The sequence below is a fragment of the Hordeum vulgare genome, unplaced genomic scaffold, assembly GCF_904849725.1.
Source record: "Hordeum vulgare subsp. vulgare unplaced genomic scaffold, MorexV3_pseudomolecules_assembly, whole genome shotgun sequence".
Classification (NCBI taxonomy): Eukaryota; Viridiplantae; Streptophyta; class Magnoliopsida; order Poales; family Poaceae; genus Hordeum; species Hordeum vulgare.
The window spans coordinates 22,603-49,210 of record NW_025422550.1 but is presented as its reverse complement, the minus strand read 5'-3'; the positions used below and the strand labels follow the sequence as shown (position 1 = coordinate 49,210).

Genomic DNA, 26,608 nt, shown 5'->3' with positions numbered 1-26,608 from the left:
GATATAGATGGCTTACTAGCTATATATGCTATTGAGAGATGGTGAATGCCATGTAGGATCGCTTGACTAAATGTGCACCACTGATACTGATGGATTGTAGTTACCTACTGTCGGCGATAATTCCAAGTGAGGTTATGTGTTAGTGGCTCCCATGCCATGCGAGGATGCTTTTTCTCATCTTGTACAGAAGCCATCGGTTGTAGTACATCATACTAAAGAAAACTCTTAATTGCTCTCTGGTGGTGGTTTTAATTTCCACATATATATGGAGATGGTGGAGAAATGACGTGTTACCAACTGTGAATTGCGTCTGGATTATCCATCTAGTATGGGGCCAATCCACACCTACTATTATCTTAGCATTCGGTCCCACATTTCAAAGATGTGTGGTGTATAGACTACATAACTTCAATATATGCTATTAGTTTACAATTTGTTGCAATTCAGAAATCAATTCGACTCTCAGAAGCACATGCTCCTGCGCCAAAATGTTTTTCTATTTCTAAAGAAAAAGTTCTGAAAAAGTTATTTGTGTTTAGAGTCAGATCCAATTGCTACCTAAAACTTTTTTAGGCGGAAAGCTTTCACATTTTTACTCATGCAAAAAACAAGTTGAACATCAAATGTTATCTTCAAATGTTACATCAAACGAGTTGTTTGTCCAAGGTGGACATGCAACTCGGTTAGTTAAGGCCAAGTTGCATGTGTAGGATGAACATGTGACTAGAGAGGAGTCGAGGATTGAGATGCAACTCACTCGGAACGAGTTAAATGGTGAGAGTGGACATACACCTGGGCCGCTTAGGGCTAAGTAACCGAGTCGGGCAAGTTGTGTATGAAAGGGTTCACAATCAAACAAGTTGTGTACGAAAGGTAGACATGCATCTAATTAAGTTAGGTGGACATGCATCTAAGTTAGGGTTGGAGAAGTTTGTGAATCTAGGATCCACATGAAATTAAATTCGAGACAGGATAAATATGTGTGTCGAAAATACACATACAACTGGACCATTTATGTGTCGAAGTTACATGTACAGCTCTAGTGCATGGAATGGTTGAAGCATGCATTACAAAAATGGCGTCGGAGAAAAAGTAATGGCACGAATGGACAACTAACGAGTCAGGCTTTCTCATCTCCTTTTTACTCTGTTCTCTTAATTTCTCAAGGCATGGACAATACATGCGTGATCACCTAAAAGAAAATATTTGTGTCTAGATAGATCGATATATAGACAAATCTAAGATAAGTAATTTGGAACGAATATAATACAAATGTGGAAACGGCCCAGCCGAGATAAAACGATACAAGCACAACAGATCATAGCGCTGGGCCGTCGCGGCCGCACGCCCAGTCGATACACAAAGAAAAATCACAAATCTTGACGTTATAAATCGAACAATGAAGAAATTAGATGAGATAACTAATTCTGATGCATTGAGATGAGAATTAGCAAAACTGTAAATTAAAATTATTTAAGAAAGATTCACCAAATCACTGCTCCAAGATTAAAAGCAATACATTATATAAGTGTTTCTGAAAAAACAGTATGCATGACTTGGATAATATGAAGTTGTGAATACATAATCTTAATTTCACTATTCTCTGAGATAGAAATGTTGACATCTAGCTATCTGTCTATATTAGTGGACATATAGGGTGCGATATCAGCCACATTGGTCGATATTTCGGTCTATATGGGATGATATGTGTAAAAATGATATTTACAAAATGATAGGTTATATCTATGTCGGTAAACCCCCAAACTGATATATCGGTTGCATTGGCTTTGATTTAGAACCATAGAGGTAACCATGTCCATCTTTAACAACGAGCGCCTGTATCTGGATGTGCAGTGGCACCTACAAACTAAGTGGCAAAAAAGAAACCTTTTTTTCAGCAGCCACCACTTGCAGGTTCAATTGAGCTTCGGAGGCCATTGCCCCTCAGCGCCGTGCAGTGCTCCTCCGCTTCCGGCTGCGAGCAGACAATAACTACTGCCATCCCATTCACGTGTGCCTCTTGCATGATATTAACAGCATTGTCGACAGTCATCCCAGGGATAACCTTCATCAGGACTTGGACAACGTACTCCCGCCTGTTTTCGTTGTCATTATGCAGGACGACGCGGAATGGAGGTGACATCTTCCGGGATTTCCTGCAAGTGAAAAGGATGCAAGAATATCCTGGTGTTCTAAGATTATAACCAATGCAAGTAAATGCACCAAAAAATTTACCCCAAAAAAAAGGGCAGATGACTCAAAATTAGTTTATCATATCTCAAAGTTAAACCCGGTAATGAATATTTCAACCCTGGAATTGAAATATGCAATCTTTAAAATGACGCAATGCTTGCATGCCTATATCTGGCACTAAAACAGCACTCCTAAACGTACAACCCACCCAACACAAGAAGAAACATCATACTGACAGTTCTGACAGTAAACAGGACGGGAAATATTCATTCACGACAACATCCCTACAGGAAAGGCATTTCAAGTCTTTACTGGGACCACCATATGTCTAATGCAGATTATTAACTTCATGACCAGTTGACATAACTTGACAAGTGCAGTTATATATTGATGAAGACAAAAACATATATGTAGCTACAAAACAGTTAAGCTAGATAAACTAAAGACCCTTCCTGCTCTGAATAAGTGTGGTTCATGGTTTTGCCTTGTGAAGAAATAAACTGGCTTTGTGCTCTAGCAGTAAGAACAATGACCATGGAGTGGTTAAGTATTGGACCTTTCAAGTAAAGCAGCTCACATCACTAGGATTAATAACATTCTTCTTTGTTTGGCATCACCTGATTTAGTATATTGTACTCCCTCTGTACCTAAATAACTGTAGTTGGGGAGAACTAGACACCACAATTATTTAGGTACAGAGGAAGTAGTTTTCAGTTTCCATCAATAGGTGGGAAATTACACTCTACTTGGCAGGGTTTATAATCTATTTCTAAGATGTGAACCGATGCTGTAAAATTAATCTATCCATTTTTTTCAAACAAGAGAAATATCCAGTTTTTGGAATTTGCAGTTATAAAGGAGAAAAGATTTATGCATAGGCCCGGCCGAAACCGTCTTTTTCAAAAAAAGAAGGAAAAAAGATTCACAAGTAACAGAAATAGACTTACTTCTTATCGAATTCAGATTGGCGGCCAGGAGAGACTTTCTCTGCTGGTCGATCAAGCACGCCACCACCTTTGCCTGGTGCAGCTGCTGTGGTTACAATGGGGATGGCAACATTTTTCTGTAGAAAGAACATGTATTTCCTGCGAACAAGGACAACCAAAAGAAAGATGAAAAAAAATACTGCAAGGTCAGACACGGATAAAGACTGCATAACAAACAAATCTTTCACCAATGTATTTTTTTCGCAAGAATGAATCTTCCATCTAAACTGAAAGTGTCAACGGTCCTGCTCACAGTTCAAGCTCAGCTTTGTCCCCACTTGTCATGACTAAAAACTAAAGGGTTTCAACGCCATACAGCTGAAAGGATGAAACCCATTGTTTTGATTGCACAAGTTCTTGAAGGAGATTGGACGGGTACCAAACATACAGTAAGTACATAGAAAATAAGAAAACAAGGGTTGTGTTGAATTACAATTATTCAGGTTCACCAATAACATACGAAGACTTGCTTCACATTTGGGATCACACAAAGAAGATACTACATCGCGGAAAGAGGTCTAGAAAGACTTGGACAAACGTCGACGTCTGCTCGCTTATTTAGCAATGAAAAATGGAGTGCGTCATGAGAAATTAATCGATCAGTTGAATACTTGGGAGCAGCAATTGAAATGTTCAAACATGTTTGTGAATTTTTCGGTAACATTATATTGGTCTTAGATTTTGTATTCTGACGAGCCTTTGACCGAATCAAGCTGTAGAAAACAACAGCTACCAGAAGAGAGCGAACCCTCCTTTCCTATTGACAGCAGTACCTTATAAGGAAATCAAAGAATTGTGTTATTGCAAGCTCAATTCGGCCGAATCTTGCGGGCGATCTTCAAGAAAAGCGACGCCTAAAATTTAATAACGGCGGCAGAGCAGCTACCTCCCGGAAAAGCTTTCGAAGCCGCTTGCCTTGCAATCAGTAAACTGGAATCAGGGAATCTAATCTGTTCGCCTGCTGTTGTGTTGTACAGCAGAACCTTATCTGTTCACCTGCTGTTCTACAATTTCTAACCTTATCTTATCGGCCAAGAGAAACCCGAATCACTGAGCTGGATGCGGTACCACCCAAGATAACAACCCATTAAAACAGAAAGGGAGGGGGGGCGCGGTGGTACCTGCCACCACAGCGTGGTTGTTGGGGGAGCGGTTCGTGGAGAGGGCGATTGAGGGCGGAGGGGAGGCCAGTAGGGGAGCATCCTGGCAGCATAGCTGCCGGGGAGGAGGCCGGCGGTGAGCTGCCGGAGGCCGGGGCGACGAGGTTGGGCTCGGGAGGCCGGCAGCGGTGGAGGAGATAATGCAGGTGAATGTGCGGGTTGTTTTTTTTTCTCTGACGAGGGAGGGGAGGAGATAATGCAGGAGAATGAACGGTCGCTGTGACCTGCACAGACAGCCAGCTTGCGGGCCTTTGTGTGCCTGGGCTCAAGCCCAAATCACTAGTCAGGCCTTGCTTAACATAAGTGGATCACAAAGGGGTTTTCTTTTGTCAAACTATTTCAAGCCTTTTGGGAATGGGATTTTAGTGAGATCCCTAACTAGGGGTATCCCTTAACAAAGGTCACCGTACCATGACAAGTGGTGCATTGCATCGAAAAGTACAAATGGAGCCCGTGTTTCAGGGAGGACTTTTATAAAAAAACATATTTTCACATCACCAAAAAGTCAAAAAAAATATACATGCATACGTAAATACATATATAACACGTTTAGGAAACAGTTCATAACAATATACTTTAATACGTGGCGTATACATACAAAACAAAAACACAAATGAAAATGGGCCCTTTTTTGTTGTTCTTGGGCCGGAATTTTGTTAATTTTGTCCACCTTGCAAAAAGAACAAATTTTGAACAACAGTTCCACTGCAAATATGTATAAGTTTTCACATATTTATTTTTGGATTTTTTATAAACATAGAAATATTATTTTTGAATCTTTTTAAATATAGTCCTTCAATGCCCGCATCCACAAAAACTTTGCACTCTGCATTGCATGTGCATCACTTGTTGCAACCTGGAGGTTTTTTATATAAATTTTCTTTTTTTGGTAGTTTTATTTCTTGAACTTTTTTGCATGCATGTAGAAAAAATGTCAATGTTTCTTGTCAGAAAAAAACAGATTTTTTCGAACTTTTTTACTGTTTTTTAGATTTTATTTTTCATCCGAGATCACTCGAGCTCGGGATCACATACTCCCTGTCCATTATGATCTTCATTTCCAATAAAGCATGAGCTGCTCTCAACTTTGGGTTGTGCAAACTAGTGAGTTACATCAAGTCACCAAAGTTGTAAACAGAATTCCCTATTTCCAGTAATGAGAACAAAGATATGCAAAATCTGGTATGAATTTGGTAGCATAACAGCTGTAATTAAATTGGAAAATTGGACATAAGAAAAGATATTATATTATCTCCCACATACTCACACAGCCCATTAACCAACATTAATCCCAAATGATCCAGCACCACACTGGCTAACATCATACTCCCTCCATCCCAAAATAAGTGTTGTGGCTTTAGTTCAAATTAGACATGAGAAATTATGAACTAAATCCACGACACGTATTTTGGGACGAAGGAAGTACATCACAAGAGTATGCATGTTGTCATAAGTATGTTAACATCACAACAAACAAACTGTCGCTGCTGTTATCATTTGAGATTAGTTTGAGAAATAAATACATTGATAGATCTAGGATTTGTTTCTTGTTGAGCGCACAAAGCTGAAGGTACTTCACTACTTTCTAGAATCTGCAAAAGAAGAGCCAGGTTTTGAAGTAACATGTATCATGCTTTAAATGTATTGATGTTTGTGTGTTTTTATCTTGAGATGGATGAATTAGATACTTGGATAGTAGATCGTTACCGGAATCTAGGAGGAGAAAGTGAAGGAGAAGGAGTTGGAACTAACGGCGACACTATTTCTCCAATAGGCACTCCTTGCTTAGTTGCCAAGTCTGCAAAACAAGAAAATTGAATAGTGGTTGCATTGAAATATTAGCAAATTAATTGATAAACATCAAGTGTATATCCGGCATCTTAATTTACTTCATTAAGATTATCCGACATCTTGCACACATACTTCATGATAATATTAATAATATATTATTGAGGAAAGATAATTAAGAGACAATTTTCCATGCATTACGGTAGCTAGGCACACATGTTGACACCTACACATCCTTGGGCATAAAAGCCTTTTTTATATATGAGGTGTTGAATTTCTGATGACATTGACATAATTGCATTTTTGTTGTATAGAAATGACCTTTTCTCACTTCTTTTTGTCGTTTTTATTTCCTTTTCTATTAGGGTTTTAAATTGCCGGCTATTATTAGTTATAGCTGCCGCTATTGTTGTTTCTGCGGTGTCCACATATTTTGCTTTCCTACACATTCTTGTCGCTATAGCCTCAAACAGCCAAGCTATAGCCCCAAATAGCTCAATGAAAAAGCCAGGCGTTAAATCCAATAGCCGGCAATTTAAAACCTTGCTTTCTACACAAGTGCCTTTTCGTTGTGTAGAAAGGGCCTTTTCTCACTTCTTTTACTCTTTTTGTTTGCCATTTTGGCATAGTTGCCTGTTTGCTTGCGTGGGTCGTCCGAAGTCACTATATTTTTTGTTATAGATTTATTTTTCATAATCCATAATCTATACTCTATACCTTACCTATATATTTTTTATTATATTATTATTAAAAAAATAGGTATTCTTAGTCCATCACGCATATTTTTTAGAAAGCCCCTAATATTTTAGGGGTCAACCCGCAGTCCAAATCTAATCAACCATATCTATACCCCTTTATGTAAAAATATTTTTTAAATCGCTGATTGGGCTACCTCAGCAGCCGTACCGGACTGGGCTTCCAGGCTAATGAAAAAATAGACGCTCAAGTGATGTATCCACCACACAACCTATCTTTCAGTCCCTTGTGATGTAACCGACTAATCTAGCCTATGTTTATTGTGGAAGATGTGGAAACGCTGGCTCATGGGATGCATGCATGCATGCATGGCTGGGTTGGTTGTATTATAGCTGGTGATGGATTTCTTTTAAAAAAAAGATTCCCTTCGGCCCTCTACATCAATACCATCCATGCAACCACTTTATTAAGAAAGCAATTAAATAGTCTGCGGTTACAAACAAGCTGTAACAGAGCAGCGAAGTAATCCAAAATAAACCAAAAGATGCCATAACTGGCTAACATAGGCCTAGATGACTAACCATCTATCATATTAGTGGATCGACATCCAAACCGGTTGTAGATATTTCGAGATACCATCTTCCACCGGATAGACCCAGTAGCAATAGGCTCCCTGATTTCCGTAGGAGTGAGTAACGACCATGTACGGATCAACGTCGATGCCTTATACAGTACCTGCAAAAAATTTATATGTGTTTGTCTGTTAAAAATCAAGTCATTTATGCAGTTTAGTATAACCCAAAGCAATGCACATACTCCTGTACGAACATGTCTAGCAATAGCAATAAGCATGTCCACTCCATTTAGCCACATCTCAAACACCGGTGATGGCTGGTTTTGAAAAATCAAAATATCTGTGTATATCTGATAAGGACAACTAGCTTCAAGAGCTCTTTAAACTCGAAGCTCCTGCTCACGCGTGGGAGAGAGAAATAGAGGCACTCAAGAGAGCACATCTTGCTAAAGCGTGTGATGACGAGGAGATGTGCTTGCTCCACCACTCGAGGGCAGCAATGAAAAGTCAAGGAGAAAGGGGGATCGTGACGTGTGACTGCAACAGGTGATTTTTTTTTTCTCGTTGTGAAAATCACACCAAGGTATTCCAACGATAAAACTATGAAAGGGTAATATCGCCACTTCAACTACCAGAAGTGCCAAATATAAACCTGCTCTAAAGTTTGAGTACAAATTTTTGGGTGGCATTTAGATATGTACGAAATTTCTTAATGATATATACGGAAATTCCTCCATGAGAAAGTGATTCATGCATCACATATGTTATATATTAAAATATCAGCGTTACAAGCTAACATATTTACAACAAGACTATTTTAGCAAAAGGCTCACATTTGTTTCCGAAATTCAGTTTGAAAACTCAAATATTAGTATTCCCATAATGAGGGGGTGTTTGTTTTCAGGGACTTTTTGGTGTAGGGACTAAAAAAAAATCCCTTTTAGTCCCATGTGAAACAAACAGGAGGAACTTTTAGGAACTAAAAGGGGGTATTTGGGACTAAAGGAAGAAGTCCCTATGGGAGTGTCTTTTTGGGACTTTTTGGCACTTTTTCCAACAGTGTCCCTACTTTTAGCATGTCATTTAATGACTTCTAGTGCATTACTAGGGGTCACATGATCTTTTTGTATGTCATTTAATGACCTCTAGTCCTTATTTAGTCCATGGAAACAAACGAGTAGGGACAAGGGACTTTTTAGTTGGGACTAAAAAAAGTTCTGGGACTTCTGAAACAAACAGGGCCTAAATGGCAAGAAGCGGCATGAGCATTCTTTCTCAAACAGTCCTCGAGATCTTTGGCAAACATGTTATTGCACTCCGTGTTACACTCTTTGTTATAATTCACATGCATATTTGCTATACTAAATAAACTACAACATTTTAAATTCAATAGTTGATTGGATCGATTTTGGAATGCATAATTGCATATCGCCTTAAATTTCAACATACGTTCACATTCTCTCCCGTTGCAATGCACGAACATGTTTCCTAGTAATTTATCAAAATAATTAAAGATGAAAATTAGGGTCATGTGTAGCTATCATCACGAGTAGCAAATTATTTCTCTTCATAGATAGAGATACGAAGCCAACCGTGGTTGAGCTTGCAAAACAAGGGGTTCAAGTAGGGCAAGGCTTGCATTGCCTTCCTGTAGACTGATATTTTCAACGCCTGCAGGTTTTGTCCAAGTGAAGCCCTGCAGCAGCCTTGCAAACAACATCATTGTGATAGAGGTACCAAGAGAAATCCCAGGACAAGCCCTTCTCCCACTGCTAAATGAAATGAATCGTAGACCTGGCTCGGTGAGGAGTACATTCACGGTATTCAAATGCCTCTCGGGACGAAACTCAGTTGGTTCGCTCCATGTCTTGGGGTTTCGGCCAAGTCCAAGCCGGCTTAAAAGGATTTGGCTATCCTTTGGGATGGTGTAGCCAGCGATAGTGGTGTCCGCCATGGCAACATGTGGTACATTAAAAGCATGGTATGGGTGTATGCGGAAGGCCTCCCGTATACACGATTTGAGATAATTTAGCCGAGGAATGTCAGATTCCTGGACTAGTCTATCTTTACCGACGACGGTGTCGAGTTCATCGATCGCTTTTTGCATGATCTCTGGCCTGTTCATCATCTCGGCGAGCGCCCACTCGACCGCATTTGATGGGTTGTCGACTGCTGCAAGCACCATTTCCTACATCGGTAGATGTTGAATAAATGAAGCAATATCAATACAATACAACAACAAAAAAGATCAATAAATATATAATACATGATTGAAGAATACTAATGAACTTTCAGTTGAGGTATATCGTACTAACCGCCGTTTGTGCTCTTATTTCTTGTAATGATAGCAACGGTTGTCCCTTGACATCTTTAAGATGAATTAGGACATCCAAAAAGTCTCTAAACTCTTTATCTTCACCACCTTTCTCAAGAGTGGATGCCCTTTCATGTATCCGCTCCTGTATGATGGGATCATGCAACCGGTTGAGTGTTCTCATGACATCCATGGAAACCTCCTCATGGCCATCCAAGTCGAGGCCTACCAGGGCTGGGATGTAGTCAGACACGCAGAAGCTGTACACATGGTTGAGGGCTGTGAAAAGAGCGGCCACATGGGCCTCCTCATCACATCCAGGCTCATTAGTCGACGAAGCCGGTAGGTTGCTAAAGTATCTCTTACCGAACACAAGCCTTCTTATGAGGTTACAACAGAAATGTTGTGCCACATGGCGCACGTTGACAATGTTTTTCGCATGTGGCATCATGCCACAACAAGCAGTGTTGTGAATGTACCTTACAAGGTGGTCGTACTCCTCCTTCCGTAGGTGGTGGAGCTTCTCCTCCATGGACGATGTGAGGATCTCCAAGGTGAGGACGCGCCTCATCTTTTTCCACTGCCCTCCATGCGGTGACAAGACGGAGCCCTTGTACCCGAAGCTGAACGTACCCGAGGCGAAGGTGGTCGGACGGGAGGCGAAAACTTTATCCTTCTTCCGTAGTACCTCACAGGCTATCTGTGGGCATGACACAACAATGACATGAGTAGCTCCGAGACGGAGGCACATGATGTCTGTGTTCATCTCCTTGAGAAGGCGATGGATCCACCGGAACACTGCCGATTTGTTCCAAACCAGCTGGTGCATGTTCCCGATGATGGGCAGTGTGGCAGGCCCCGGGGGCAGCAGACCTCGCCGTGCCCGTTGCTGATGGGACAATACTACTCTTTTGCTTCTTCTGAGAAAATACACCAGCAAGGTAACCAGGATAACCAGCATACCAAGAGTCATAATGCATGAGCTGGTCAGGATGCTATATGGACCGGAATAGATAGAAAGCTGTGGTATAGATGGGTTGGGGATGATAGAGGGGTGTTTTAAGACTTCGACCAGGATAGATGGAAAGCTGTGGAATAGATGGGTTGGGGATGAGAAAGGGGTGTTTTAAGACTTGTGTTCGAATGCACTCTTGCTGGGTGCATCTAACTTGGTTAATTCTATGGGTATTTATAGGACATCCGGGGGGCTTTCTAGCTTTCCATGCATCATGGTCGTTTCCTTTTTTTTAGAAAAAAGAGGATTACCCCGGCCAAGCATCGTGGACGTACATACTCAGAGCATCTCCAACAGGCGTCCAAAAACTACTCCGTACGTTAAAAGATTTGTTTTTTGGACGCCGAACAGCTTCAACAGACGCTGTAAAACAGTGCGCACGCTAAAAACGTTTGGGCACACGCTTAAAAACGCTATCGCGCGCAGCATATTAGGTGCATCGGCTTGCGCACGCAACAAACTCTGAGCTGCTGCAGGTGGGGCCGTTGGACCGGGCTGGATTGGGCGCCGCACTAGCGTGCTTCTCTTGGAGATGCTCCGATCCCCGTGCTTTAAAAGCACTACAGTGGCGCGCTAAAAAAATTATAGGACGCGGATTTTTTACGCTGCCGTTGAAGATGCTCTCATGTTCCTATAATTATTTTATTAGTTAGAGATATACTTCGGTTTGAGCATCTTCGTGAATTCTCACATTTGCCAATATCATAGAAGGCCTTTGCTGAGGTAGTTCATCTGGTGGCCTTCATCTATTTCTGTAAATAATTTCAGATTTTTTTTGAAATGTAAAAATATGAATTTTCACGAACTTTAAATTTTGCATTTAGAGGCTTACAAAAGCAGTTTTCTCACGCTCCGCCACCATGTGGCAACAATACTCAATGGATCCCACGGTGGAGGTCAGCGTCAGCCTTGATTTGCGAATCTTGCACTGGGGCCGAGTTTGTGTGGGTGTCGGTCGATCCGTGTACATTCACTGTCTGGAGCCCATTCTCTCTTCCACACACGTGTTAGCACATGATGCACGAGTGTCTGGTTATAATTCTTCCATGAGCGTGCGGGAGATGTTGACGAGTTACCAACACTCCCAAACCGCGAGCGAGCGGCATATTATCACCATTGATTGATTAGTTTGCAACATATTACAGGCGGAAGAGAAAATATTGCAATATGGCATCTTCAATGCTAACCCGCAAACCAGACATATTCGGGACACATATAAATATGATAATACAAGAACTGCGCACATATATGCAAAAAGGATCAGTGATCATGTTTAAGAAACCCGATGAACTGACTGCCTTTTTTACTTAGATATATCCGGGACAGTCACATAGTACACTAGGGGCAAATGGTCTTTTCATCTCACACAATCACACTTAACACCATGAGTGACAAAAATAAACAAAAATGTCATTGAGGGAACAATTTAAAGTTTGAGTGTCAAAAAAGGAAGAAATTTTAGTTTTGGGCCAAAAAAGGAAGTAAAATTTAAGAAAGTGCCAAATAAGGAATTCTCTCTTTTCTTGGACATATGTCTCTCTCTTGCTCCTTTTCAAGGCATCGCACATGTCTCCCCCTCTCACTTTCCAATTTGCATATCTGTGGCCACAGGAGAGAGGTATCTCGTGTCACTCGTGTGATACTATATACAGCGGACGTGGCAACGTGTCTACGTACTCTCAACGACCACAAATCAACTCTCGATCGTGCGGCTGTGGTTTCTTTGAATCGTCTCTTCTCTCGTCCATACACACGCTGCTTTGAATCTTCTCTTTTCTTCTCTCGTCCACCAACATACGCTGTCCGCAGTATATGTAGCCAAGCCACTAAAGACCGGCCAGTGACCATGACTGATAGTCACTCACAGGCTCATAGCTAGACGACGAGCCAATGTTGGTAGTGAGTTCCAGTCGAGTTGCCCTGGAGACATGTACAAATGTGTAGTTGATACATTAAGAAGTGTGTTGATATTTTGCTCGCCAGTCTAATCGAAGTTGGATTAATTACTAGTTCCTGATTCAATCCTGCACCCGTGGATAATTGATAGTTGTGAGATTCTGACACACTTAATTTTCACACTACTCTTTTCAGCCCCATAAGAGAAGTTGTCATTCTTAATATTAAGACGGTATCCCGACGTAAGCTTTAACAGCTAATTTCAATTGTAGCATATATTTATGAAATAAAAAAAATACATATTTTGGAAGTACGTTTTGAGATACAGATGTGCATATGATTTGTAAATATATAATCTGCGTTTTTTTCGAAGATACTGGAGTCATATAAATCTGTAATTAAAACAAAACTAGAATTTCACACACTTTAAACTCAGTTTGAGTAAGCTCGAACTAGCCTAGAATGATCAAACGTCAAACTTGTACTCGAGCTGCTTAAAAAATCTACATCGTCTACATCATAGGATTTTCCATTGTTCCAAAAAAATTAACCACACACTACATCTGTCATGACATCATGCAAAGCTTCATAGGTTTCGGACAAGATTTTTATTATTTAAAAATTATTATACATGATTATAATTAAGTTGTAAGTTTCAATTTTTACATATAATTTTATTTGAAAGTGGCAAAAAAATTCATTAGACATAAATTATCTTAATTATGATTTTATTCCTATCTTCCAAAATTAATTTTAAACATATAGTTGCAATCAAATTTTGAAATATATCCAATTAAATACAAATATATTAATGAAATGTCTAAAATATAGCAAATAATGAAACCTACAATCATATTCCATACAGTACCAACGTCATCAAACAATTACAGATAAAATCTAAAACCATATAATTAAACAAAGTACCTACATGTTTGAGCAGTGGCGGCCAAAGGATGGCGCCTGCCACTGGTATACCTCCCACCACTGCTGATCTAACTACCATTGGCGGGCAAGCATGTGGTGTCTGCGACTAGTACTGTCGGTGCATAGCTAACGTGTGTCGAGAGGACAAGTGACGGGCAGGAATTTGTGCCTGCCAAACTTAATACAAGTGGCGAGCATCTTTTTGCACTGGCCACTCGAATCTTGCAAAATTAACAGTGAAGGGGCACTCATAATGCCCACCAGTAATGTGACCTCACCTATAAGAAGTTTCCTACTAGTGGATAAGACCGAGGTTGCCTTCGCTTTGACAGAGATCGAGCAATTCAATAGGCCATAGGCCTAAAGTCTGTGTGGGCAGAGATTTGGGTTATCATGACCATGTCAAAAATACATAGGAATCCCATTAAATCAAAATTATAATATAGAGCTTAGGAAAAAAATCCAGCTCACGTGCATGTTTTAAAAATATTTTATTTAACAATTACCTATTATGGTCCTTTATAATAATTCCCTGCTATATTATATGGTTAATATAGTCCCCATAATTGTTTTGAAAATACCCTATATGCAATCAAGCTCTATCCAAGGTATTCCAACATTACTTTCAAGAAATCATTGCTTTTTTTTGAGTTGGAAACCATTTTGAACATTCCAACATTGCATGAAACAATGATATCCATGTGCAGTGCTTCTATTAACATTATAATTTGGAAAAGTGGGGTGTTACATGACAAGAGGTTTTAGCTATGGGAATCATCTCTATCAATCTCCTATAATGTCCGTTTTATACTAGTCCAATCTGATTGATGGAGTACTAGGGCTTGACTTAAATGGGTGTGGCGACCATGATGCCGATAACTATGGGGACCTTTGATAGAGTTGCTACTATGGAACGGTAGACCTCACAATGCTGGGGTGATCGGAAATGGCAAGCCATTTCCAGTGCCTCCTATATTCCTTAAATAGATGTTCAATCATGCAAATTAGGGCTTGTGGCGGTAGACATAGTACCAGTGGTCACTGTTTCTTCTGCATGCTCGTCTCGTGATGTACAACATATGGAAATTATCTATTTCACGAGTATATTAAGAAGATATGCCAATCCTTCCCTATTCAAGCATATATATTATGAAATACAAAATAAATATCAGATTTGTGCATCTCACAATGAATTACTCATTCGTAGAACAGTTAAAGGGAAAAAAATCCAAGAACATGCTTGGGAATATCAAGATTCAACTTTGGAAATGAAGTGTGCAAGATCCTATCATCAGAATTTCCCAAGCTTAACTGTTAATCGTGCATGAGCAAGAAAGGTCCATAAAGAAAGTAAAGTTTATGCTTGAAATTTGTAGAAGTTATCTTTCACTTAAAGTCGTAAATCAAAGATCACTGATATTTTTTTTTACTGGATGCACTTCTAGAAGGGTACGAGGCCGGGCCAAAAAGTTGGGCGATGACATAGAGTTAAACATCGATGAAGTCATAGAAGATGGCGAACCGATTGCTCCTCAAGAGAATGCCCGTAAATTTATGTATCAATGCGGAATTACTTTTAGGGACCAAATCCCGATCACCATTCGAGAATGGAATAGGCCAACGGTAAATCAAGGAGTTAGTTACGTCGATGAAAGATCGAAAGAGTTGCTTTGGGATACGATCATGTCACATTTCAACCTACCAAATGGTCTCATAGATATCGACCGGTTGAAAGTCAAGCAATTTGCTCTTAACAAGGTGGCCACACAATTCGAGAGCTGGAAGAGAAGATTATACGACGACTACATCAAGGGAGAAAAGAAGACTCCGAATTTCACTAGAGAACTAGAGAAGATAAAAGATCACTCGGACGAATTTGTGGAGTACAAGGAATCGGATGAAGCTATCGAAACGTCAAGAGAAAATAATATAATTGCTGAGAAAAAGCAGCATCACCATGTTCGGGGGACATGTTTCTACAAGAGAGCCCTGCCTAAGTGGGAAGTAGCTGAGGCAAAGATGGTTGCAGAAGGGGTCATTCCAGCTACATCAAATTGGCCCGAGAGGTGCAAGACTTGGTTTAATGCACATGGGGGAAAGCGATAGGGCAGATTATTGCAAAGGTAGATCTTAAAAATGCCTCGGACGGTATACTTGAAGCAATAGACGATGCTCGAAAGGGGTTGTTCCAGCCCGAGAGAGAGAACGGCGAGCTTACACGTGCCCTGAGGAATCCTGAACACGGAGGACGAACAAGAGGCAAGGGCATTATTGTTGGAAATATGCCCTAGAGGCAATGATAAATAGTTATTATTATATTTCTTGTTTAAAGATAATCGTTTATTATCCATGCTATAATTGTATTGAATGAAAACATAGATACATGTGTGGATACATAGACAAAACAATGTCCCTAGTAAGCCTCTAGTTGGCTAGCCAGTTGATCAAGGATAGTCAAGGTTTTCTGGCTATGTGCAAGTGTTGTCACTTGATAACTGGATCACATCATTAGGAGAATCATGTGAAGGACTAGACCCAAAATATGAACGTAGCATACTGATCGTGTTGTTTTATTGCTATTGTTTTCTGCGTGTCAAGTATTTGTTCCTATGACCATGAGATCATATAACTCACTGGCACCGGAGGAATACCTTGTGTACATCAAACGTCACAATGTAACTGGGTGACTATAAAGGTGCTCTACAGGTATCTCCGAAGGTGTTCGTTGAGTTAGTATGGATCAAGACTGGGATTTGTCACTCCGTATGACGAAGAGGTATCTCGGGGCCCACTCGGTAATACAACATCACACACAAGCCTTGCAAGCAATGTGACTAAATGTAAGTCACGGGATCTTGTATTACGGAACGAGTAAAGAGACTTGCCGGTAAAGAGATTGAAATAGGTATGCGGATACCGACGATCGAATCTCGGGCAAGTAACATACCGAAGGAAAAGGGAATGGCATACGGGGTTATACGAATCCTTGACACTGAGGTTCAACCGATAAGATCTTCGAAGAATATGTAGGATCCAATATGGGCATGCAGGTCCTTCTATAGGATATTGACCGAGGAGTACCTCGGGGCATGTCTACATAGTTCTCGAACCCGCGGGATCTGTACACTTAAGGTTCGGCGAATTTTTTCGTATAGTTGAGTTATATGTGTGGTTACCGAATGTTGTTCGGAGTCTCGGATGAGATCACGGATGTCACGAGAGTTTTAGGAATGGTCCAGAAACGAAGATTGATATATATAGGATGGTTTCATTTGGTTAACGGAAGGTTTCCGGGCATTACCGACATTGTACCGGGAGTGACGAATGGGTTCTGAAAGTTCGCCGGGAGGGGGGAAACCCACCCGGAGGAAGCCCAGTGGCCTTAGGGTGGCGCACCAACCCTTAATGGGTTGGTGGGACAGCCCAAGAGGGCCTTGGCACCAAGAGAACCAAAGAGAAAAAAAGGGAGGTGGGAAGGAAGAGAAGGACTCCACTTTCCAATCCTAATTGGAGTAGGATTTCTCCTCTCCTCCTTGGCCGGTGCACCCTTGAGGGCTTGGACCTCAAGGCAAGCCTCCTCCCCCTCCCTCCTATATATAGTGGTGATTTAGATCTGTTTTCTGACAACTTTTGCCACGTGCAACTCAGATCTAGACACCATAGTTCTTCCTCTAGATCGTATTTCTGCGAAGCTCGGGCAAAGCCCTGCAGGAGTAGATCATCACCACCACCGAAGCATTGTCACTCTGTCGGAGAACTCATCTACTTCTCCGTCTTGCTTGTTGGATCAACAAGGCCGAGATCATCGTCGAGCTGTATGTGTACTGAACGCGGAGGTGCCGTCTGTTTGGCGCTAGATCGGAACGGATCGTGGGACGGTTCGTGGGGCTGATCGAGGGACGTGAAGACGTTCCACTACATCAACCGCGTTTCTTAACGCTTCCTGTTGTGCGATCTACAAGGGTACGTAGATCCAAATCTCCTCTCGTAGATGGACATCACCATGATAGGTCTTTGTGTGCGTAGGAATTTTTTTGTTTTCCATGCAACATTCCCTAACAATTATTCCATGGGTTCAGGGGTTTTCAGAGTGGAACAACACTTATAGAAGTCGCTAGAGAAAAAAGAAGCAGGATGTAGACCGGATTCAGGGTTAGAAAGAAGTAACTTGGAGGTACACCGCATATTAAAGACGAAGCAGGAGTAACTGTACACAATTAGCTAGCAAAGGGCATGTTCGCGGCAGGAGCAAGCTGATCCAGCATTGGACGATAGTACCGTCCCATCTATGCGGAAAAGTAGCATGGGTTCCATTGGGGTCTGGGCCAATGATGCACTGATGGCTCACTACCCCGTGGATGATATCAAAGAGAGGACAGATTGTGAGCTACACGAGAAAATGAAGAACATATCCATGAAGGTGGAGGTCGGCTTTGCTTTACCTAATGCACCTGAAGCAGCCATCCATGGCAATCCGATTCCAGCTCGCTATGCTAAAGTCGGGGTGGATGAAGTTCTACCGGGTTATGAGTTACTAGAGCTTGACATTCCAGGAGGTGAAGGGGAGGAGACACTCGGAGAAGTCGTACTAGTGTCATCGTATGGAGAAAGGAATGCATCATGTTTCCAAACTCGATGCCAAGGCCACCGACTCCTCCGAGTAGCAATACACCTCGAAGTCCAGCCCACATCGATATCAGGGAGCCCAACGCGAGTCCATGTCGATCCCCTCCGTGTCAGCCGACTCCACCCCACGTCGATATCAAGGAGCCCAGCGCGAGTCCATGTCAATCTCTGTCGTATCAGCCGACTCCACCCCCTATGTCCCAGCAGTGCCAAAAAGCGAAAGACCACCGCTCTGGCGACGACTAATTCTATTCAGAAGAAAGGTACAAATATGAAAGCCAAAGGCAAGTGTCCTGCCAAAAAGAAGTTAGCTTATAATATGACTAACGAGGAACTCAACGAGGTCGTGATCTCCCAAGTGAAGTCCCATTTTGCATCGAAACTGCCCTCGCCGCCAAAGGAGATAATACTTGAGAAAACCATAGATCACTTTGTGAAATTTCTTGAGTGACACCTGTCACATGTGGGAAATGGGCCATCAGACTAAAAAACAAATGCAACAATTGAAACAGACGCTTGTACATGAGCAAGAAAGGTCGATAAAGAACGTAAAGTTTATGCATGATATTTGTAAAAGTTAGCTTTCACTTAAAATTGGTACTCAAAGATCACCGATGAATTTGTTTACGTGGAAATTAATGTACATAGAAATCATAGCAAAAAGTTAATGCCTAGCTTTACTTTGACCAAGTCGTCTAGAACAAAGTCGTTATTAGCAAAATTAGTTTGGAGGCTAATACTTAGTCCAATTAATTCTAATTTTCACTAGCTTGTGTGAAAATTAGAAAATTTAAAAATAAAGTAAATTTAGAGTATGGATAGTGAGGAAAATTATGAATAGAGATAGATCATTTTAGGGCTTCCAACGACCGGTCTTCACTTAGAAATTTCAAGTGGTATATTGTTCTTCGTTGCCATCCTCTACTTAATCAAAGTGACATGATCAACATCATGAAATTATTCTCTTTCCTCCTTGAGAAGAAAAACAACCTAGGTTTTGCTCCTCCCATAGGCTCCGCCACCAGTCCGCCCATACCCGATGGCCTTAGGGCCATGTGTTAGGGCATATTTCTATCCTAGTGGTTTTGGTGACTGATGACAATGCATGCTCTTGTGGATTAATGGTGTGCACTAAGCGTTTTAGATATTCATCATTTGGAACAAGCATGTTCATGCCCCTAAGTGTATTAAAGTGAAGATAGTTTTCTTTCTTACATTTTACTCTCGGTGGACTTGAGTCGTAGGAAAAGCCGTACTATTAAGAGGGGGTCAGCAATGTAAAGGTTTGGGTGGAATCATCATGTACACATTTATTCACACCCTCTTTCCGCCTTGTTGGAGTCCCAACCTTGCCTTTCCCCAGCCTGAAAATACCCAAGAGGTAGTACCGCTCCATCCGAGGTAGTACCGCCCTAGCCAGCGGTAGTACCACTCTGGGCGGATGTGCCCTAGCTAGTGCCGCTCGCTAGTGCCACTGCCTGTGGGTCTCGACACTTTTCATGTAGGACTGAGCGATTTCTGGACCAGTAGTTCTGGCGGTAGTACCTCTCACAGAGTGGTAGTACCGCTTATTACAACCATGCCAGGACTGCTCAAATTCTTGTGGCTGGTCTCTCAGCGGATGTAGGAGGCGGTACTACCCCTTATGGGCGGTAGTACCTATCCTGGCAATGGTAGTACCGCCCTGGTTGCACTATCTCTCTCCTCATATGTTAATCTACCACGGCAATATTACCGCTCCTCGGGAGCGGTACTACGCCGCGCCTAATAGGTGATAGTACCGCTCATGTGCGGGATGTGTGAGTGGGTAACGATTGGAAATGTCCCCCACTATATAAAGGAGGTCTTCTTTCCCAAGAAGCTTATCATTTCCAACCCTAAGCTCCATTGCTGCTCCAAGCTCCATTTTCGCCCGATCTCTCTCCCTAGCCAACACAACTTGTTGATACTCTATGGTTTGCTCGAGAGGGTCTTGATCTACACTTCCACCGAGAGAAATTTGATTCCCCCACTAATCCCCTACGAATCTTGTTACTCCTCGGTGTTTGAGCATCCTAGACGTTTGAGGTCACCTCGAAGCCAAATTCCATTGTGGTGAAGCTTCGTGGTTTCGTTGGGAGCCTCCAATTAAGTTGTGGAGATTGCCTCAACCTTGTTTCGAAAGGTTCGATCGCCGCCTTCAAGGGCACCACTAGGGGAATCATGGCATCTTGAATTGTGTGAGGACGCGAGGAGAATACAGTGGCCTTAATGGTATCTTGGGGAGTATTGTGCCTCCACATCACTCCAAGGGAGAAGTATTTCCCCTTCAAAGGGAAGGAACTTCGAGAACACATCCTCGTCTTCGTTGTTTCCACCAGTGGTTACTTCTTAACTTTACTTTGTATTTCTTACTTGCTAGTTTTTGTTGTTATTAGCATCATATAGGTTGCTCACCTAGTTGCTTATCTAGACAACCTATTTGTTTCTAAAGTTAATTTGGTAAAGAAAAGCTTAAAGTTGGTAGTTGCCTATTCACCCCCTCTAGACAACCATATCGATTTTTTAACCATGGAGGTGTGGAGGACCCCCCATGCAAGAGGGTGCCCTTTATCGTTCTTGTTCGGCTTAGCATCTTGGTTGGGGATGTGTGGCGGCGACAATGTCCCACGGTAGGAATAATGTCTCCCACCTCTATCCCGCTCTGATGGTGCATATGGCGCCGTTGGAGGGCGTGTGGGGTTGTGTCTTCGTCAGATGTCGCAGGATGTTGCAAAATTGGTAGTCCCCCCTCTAGTAAACAATATCAATCCTTTCAATTGGTATGAGAGCTATGTATCTTTGTTAAGGGTTTCACCACCCAAATAGTATGGTTCACGAAGGGGGTCGGGTTGTGGACTTACCAAAGGCCGTGGATGTGAGCACGGTCTCCCGAGAGCATCTAAATGAGGCTATTTCCTCACTTAGATCCTCGGTGGCTACCAAGGTCAAATCGATGCTTACACATTTCCTTCAAGGGCTTAGACTTCCTACAAATTCATTGTGAGTGGTTAACCCCACTACTTCGAAGTCGGATGACAACTCCTATAAGGAGAAGGCTAGTAGTGATAAGAGTAATTTGTCTCAAGGAACGAACAGGGCAGATGCCTATGCCTCGGTTCCTCCCCCCCCCCCTCGTGGTGTATGGAGGACCGCTTCACCCACCGCATATTATTAACCTTGGTACTCCTCCTAAACATGTCAAGAATGATTTTGCTAATTGTGTTTTTCGTATCAAGGGTCATTTGAATCACAACTCAACACAACTTTGGAGAATCATTGAGTATGAGTACTACCCACATGATCCAATCAACCTCACTCCAAGAGAAGAGGTCGACAATCAACTTAATCGCTCGGCCTTGTTTATCCTTCAGACTACTGTCCCCATTGAAGATCTTGCTCACTTGTGTCCTTCCACTCGTGCTAAAGATTGTTGGGAAGGGTAGCTCGAGTATTGAACGGTCCAACTTTGAAGTGATCCTTGATGAAGCCGATGAATTTGCAATGCTTGATGATGAGGACCCTCGTGAGCTTTACCCGAGAGTCACAACTCTTAACGTTGCTCTTCAAGATCATGGAAGCAAGGATGTGGATGACAATTGGAGCAAGCACAAGTTTCTCAAGGCCATCATGTCACTCAACAAGGCCATGTGCTCTGTCATCCGTCAAAGACCGTACTTTCACTATTTGTCCTCATGCGATGTGTTGGATGAGTTCATTGCCATGAACATATTGAACAAGTCCATCGAGAACGCTTGAGCTCGTTTCCAACGGTCAAGAAAAGGCTCTCCCAACCTAGCTTTAAAGGCCAAGCTATTTCGGAGGAAGAGGGAAAACAACAACAAGAAGGTTGTCCCGAAGATACCAAATATGCTTACCACGAGCACATGGATCTTGCATCAAGGTAATTTTGGGGCAACAAGAGAAACTCAAGACCCAACTTCTCCAAGAAAAACTCAAGTGGGTTGAAGGCGAAGCAACACGTGCAGTCTTCCTACAATTATGGCAATGCGAGTCACTTTGTCCCAGATTGTCTATATGAGAAGAGGGAAGACGACGGTGGAAAGCTTATTCGCAAAGACAAGGCCAATTCCTTCCCCAATAAGAACAACTTATCCAGGAAGATTCCCAAAAGGTGTTGGTGGATCAAGAAGAATACCTCTCCGATGATGATGATGCAAGTGTTGAAGTAATGGCAATGTCCACGGTGGCCATTGCATCCTTTTCACCAAGAAAGGTGTCCCTCTTCGACGCCCCCAACAAGAACCACATTGCCAAGTTCCGTATGGCCAAGGCATCCAACAAGGTAACCTCCAACATCAAAACTACCATTTCCACTACCCCTTCTCCCATGGACAGTGGAGATGAAAAGGAGGAGGAAAATGTTGTAGAAAATTCCTTTGATAGATTCGTGAGAAAGGTCAAGGTTAACACCAAGAAGCATTTTGTTGCTCTCTTGGAACAACTTGGTGAGGCTAGTGACCTCATAGAATCTCATGAAGAAACTATCTCTATGTTACAAGGACATAGTCGTGACTATTCCGATGAGATAGTGGATCTTTCCATTGCCCTTGAGGAAGAGCAAGGTATTCATCTAACTCTTGAGGAGTCACACAACGATCAACAACAACAACAACAACAACCAAGCCTTTCAGTCCCAAACAAGTTGGGGTAGGCTAGAGTTGAAACCCATAAGATCTCGAAACCAAGTCATGGCTCTGGAACGTGGATAGCTAACTTCCACGCACCCCTGTCCATGGCTAAGTCTTTGTCGATATTCCAAACCTTCAGGTCTCTCTTAACGGACTCCTCCCATGTCAAGTTTGGTCTACCACAACCCCTCTTAACATTCTCAGCACGCTTTATCCGTCCGCTATGCACCGACGCTTCCGATGGCCTCCATTGAATATGTCCAAACCATCTGAGACGATGCTGGACCAGCTTCTCTTCAATCGGTGCTACCCCAAGTCTCTCTCGTATATCGTCATTCCGTAGCTGATCCTTCCTTGTGTGACCACATATCCATCTCAACATGCGCATCTCTGCTACACCTAACTGTTGGATATGTCGTCTCTTGGTTGGCCAACACTCCGCGCCATACAACATCGCAGGTCGGATAGCTGTCCTATAAAACCTGCATTTTAGCTTTTGTGGCACTCTCTTGTCACAGAGTACGCGAGAAGCCTGGCGCCACTTCATCCACCCAGCCTTGATTCGGTGGCCCACATCTTCATCGGTATCGCCATCCTTCTGCAACATGGACCCCAAATATCGAAACGTGTCTCTCTCCGGTACCACCTGCCCACCAAGGCTAACCTCTCCATCCTCGTGCCTAGTAGCACTAAAACTACACCTCATGTATTCAGTTTTAGTTCTACTAAGCCTAAAACCTTTCGATTCTAGAGTCCGCCTCCATAACTCTAACTTTCTATTAACCCCCGTTCGGCTATCATCGACTAGCACCACATCATCCGCAAAGAGCATACACCATGGGATATCTCCTTGTATATCCCTTGTGACCTCATCCATCACCAAATCAAAAAGCTAAGGGCTCAAAGCTGACACTTGGTGTAGCCCTATTCTAATCGGAAAGTCATCGGTGTCGCCATCACTTGTTCGAACACTTGTCAGAACATTATCATACATATCCTTGATGAGGGTAATGTACTTTATTGGGACTTTGTGTTTCTCCAAGGCCCACCACATGACATTCCGAGGTATCTTATCATAGGCCTCCTTTACCCGGGCTTGGGACCGGCTATGCTGAGTCACACAACGATGACCTAGCTAAATGACAAGAAGATCACTGTCATGCTCTTGTTCTTATTTGTGTGCACCAATCCGAAAAAGGTTGCACTTGGGGTTGACCATGATAGACTCAAGGAAGATTTTGCCACAGTTGACAAGGCTCACAAGTCTTTGAAGAGTGTTCATGCTTCTCTTAAAGAGTCTCATGGTTAACTCCAAGTAAAACTTACCAAAGAAATAGCCACATGTTCTCCTTTGATATTAATTGATAATGCCCATGCTACTAACCCGTATTGTGAGCATGTGCATCTTGTGGAGGAGAATGCCAAGTTAAAAGAGCAACTTGAGAAAGGCCTTGTGATATGAATCCAAGGCGAAAAGAACCCTAGTGACACTTTGAGCAATCCAAAGGAAATGATTACAAAGGAAGGAGTTGGGTTTATACCCAAGTACAAGAAGAACAAGAAGGTCAAGACCAAGCAACCTGCCCCACTCAAGGAAATCTTTGTTAAACCCGGGGTGGGTACTCATGAGAAGAAGAAAGACAAGGCTTAGAGAAAATACCATCTAAGTGATCTATAGGTACCTACATTTTATAGCTTGATAAAATCCGGATTCACCTCACATTGTAACATGCAAATGAAGCTAAAAACAATATTTTCACATTGTATGGAAATTTCTTGAACACATCAAATAGATTCAAGTTTATGACAGATGATTAGTTGGATTGTTGCACTCTATGTACACAACGCTCTATTATATATTTTATCTACTTACAACACAAAGGAAGTTGATTTCAATTACTTTTCAATTGTTACATGCTCTCTTTTCTATACATGCAAAATTTTACATGCATTATATTTATATGTGTATCCAGCAAAAAATATATTCATGACCCGTGGCAACGCACGAACATTCTACTAGTATCAAGTAACAAGTCCATCGTCCATAAAAGACAAAAAGTAGGGGCAAACGAAGCCGAGTATTACCTTCCATTATAAAAAAACAAATTGACATCGGTAAGAAAAACAGATAGAATAAAAATGAAGCAGAGGATTAGGCAACCCACTAAAGGCCCATTAGCAAAAGCAGGATGGTCAATCCCCTCGAGACCTCATATTTGCCACTCTTTGCGAGTGATCAACGGGGAAACACACAAACGGTGGACTAGCTGGTGCATGCATCGAAATTAGCGGGAACGGGACACCGTCAGGAGATTGGACTGAACACTATCACATATTTAACCAACTATTGTGGGAAACCGGCCTGATTTCCAGTAGTCATTTTGTAGGAAAACATTTGACACCAAGCTTTGAAAGCACGAACAATATTTTCCAATGTCAAAATAATTAGAAAGCTATTTTTTGAAAAGGATGACAAAATTTTAAAATTGCAAGAAAAATAAACACTTCAAACACCTTTTGAATTTTCCAAACATTGTCTTAAATCACAAACCAAAATTAATATCGTGAATATTTTTCTAAAAATTCAGAACAGTGCCTGAAAATCACAATTTGTTTTTTGAAAATGCAAAAAAGTAAAATTTTGAAACATTATTTGGAAATGTGATTTGATTGAACCAAGAAGATGTTTTAAATTTTGAAGCATCTATTGAAAACATGGATCTTTTTCAGTTTAAAGAATATATTAAAAAAATATTTAATTGTTAAAAAAAAATAAACAAGTGAAAGTAGACAAAAAAAAGAAATATAAAATATAAAAGAAACCATATAATAAGATAGAAAAAAAATCAATTGAGGAACCGTTCAGAAGGTTCCCAAAACCATTCAGGAATCTCCCAAAAAGTTCACAAAATAGGGTTTCCCTCAGGAGCTAACTAGCCCTAAACGGGCTTTCCATTTAACGCTCGCTTGTGTCCAGCCTGTGTTTTTCAGCCTGTGTGCAACGGTGTTGCGACTTCACAGAGAGAAAACAGGGAAGGGAGCTGATTTAGCGGGTTGCAGCGTCCCGGTTTTGGGTATCTTCTGAACGTTCTGTATTTTAAAAAACTTATTCTCGGTTTCAAAATTCGTTCTTAAGATTTAAATTTGTCATTAAGATTAAACAAAGGTTCGTGCTTCCAAAAATACTTCACGGTTCTCATTTAAAAAATTGTTCACCATTTCAAAAAAAATTCTCAAGATTAAAAATCGTTAGTGCTTTAAAAAGTTGTTCGCGCTTCCAAATTTGTTCAGGACTTTTTAAATTTGTTCTCGGTTTCAAAATTTATTCTCAAGATTCAAAAAATGTTCGTGCTTCAGTTTTTTACCTGTTTCAAAATTGTTCGTGTTTTTTCAAAAAAATTATCCTTTTCGAAATTTAGTTCTCAAGATTAAAAAAAATCATGCTTTAAAAAATTGTTCGCGCTTCCAAATTTGTTCGGTATTTTACAAAATTGTTCTCCGTTTCAAAATTTTGTCTGAAGATTAAAAAATGTCCTTGATTTAGAAAAAATCGCGCTTCCAAATTTCTTTAGGATTTTTCAAAATTGTTCTCAGTTTCAAATTTTGTTCTGAAGATTCAAAAAATGTCCGTGCTTTAAAATTTTGTTTGCGCTTTCAAATTTGTTTGGGTTTTTTCAAAATTGTTCTCCGTTTCAAAGTTCTGTTCTCAAGATTCAAAAAATGGTCATGCCTTCAAAAATTGTTCGTGCTTCCGAATTTGTTCACG

General features: G+C 41.4%; 2 protein-coding genes across 2 annotated transcripts; both read right to left on the bottom strand.

The window, feature by feature from the left end:
• Positions 1–1,565: 1,565 nt before the first annotated feature.
• On the bottom strand, positions 1,566–4,518 carry LOC123419822 (ATP-dependent Clp protease adapter protein CLPS1, chloroplastic). Its single transcript, XM_045107220.1, has 3 exons — positions 4,301–4,518; positions 3,141–3,278; positions 1,566–2,156 (listed from the first exon to the last, which is right to left on the bottom strand). Exons 1-3 carry the CDS (start codon positions 4,390–4,392, stop codon positions 1,895–1,897), a joined length of 492 nt encoding a protein of 163 aa, XP_044963155.1. The 5' UTR covers positions 4,393–4,518; the 3' UTR covers positions 1,566–1,894.
• Positions 4,519–8,944: 4,426 nt separating this feature from the next.
• On the bottom strand, positions 8,945–10,873 carry LOC123419823 (tyrosine N-monooxygenase-like). Its single transcript, XM_045107221.1, has 2 exons — positions 9,713–10,873; positions 8,945–9,585 (listed from the first exon to the last, which is right to left on the bottom strand). Exons 1-2 carry the CDS (start codon positions 10,682–10,684, stop codon positions 8,965–8,967), a joined length of 1,593 nt encoding a protein of 530 aa, XP_044963156.1. The 5' UTR covers positions 10,685–10,873; the 3' UTR covers positions 8,945–8,964.
• Between the last annotated feature and the right edge of the window lie 15,735 nt (positions 10,874–26,608).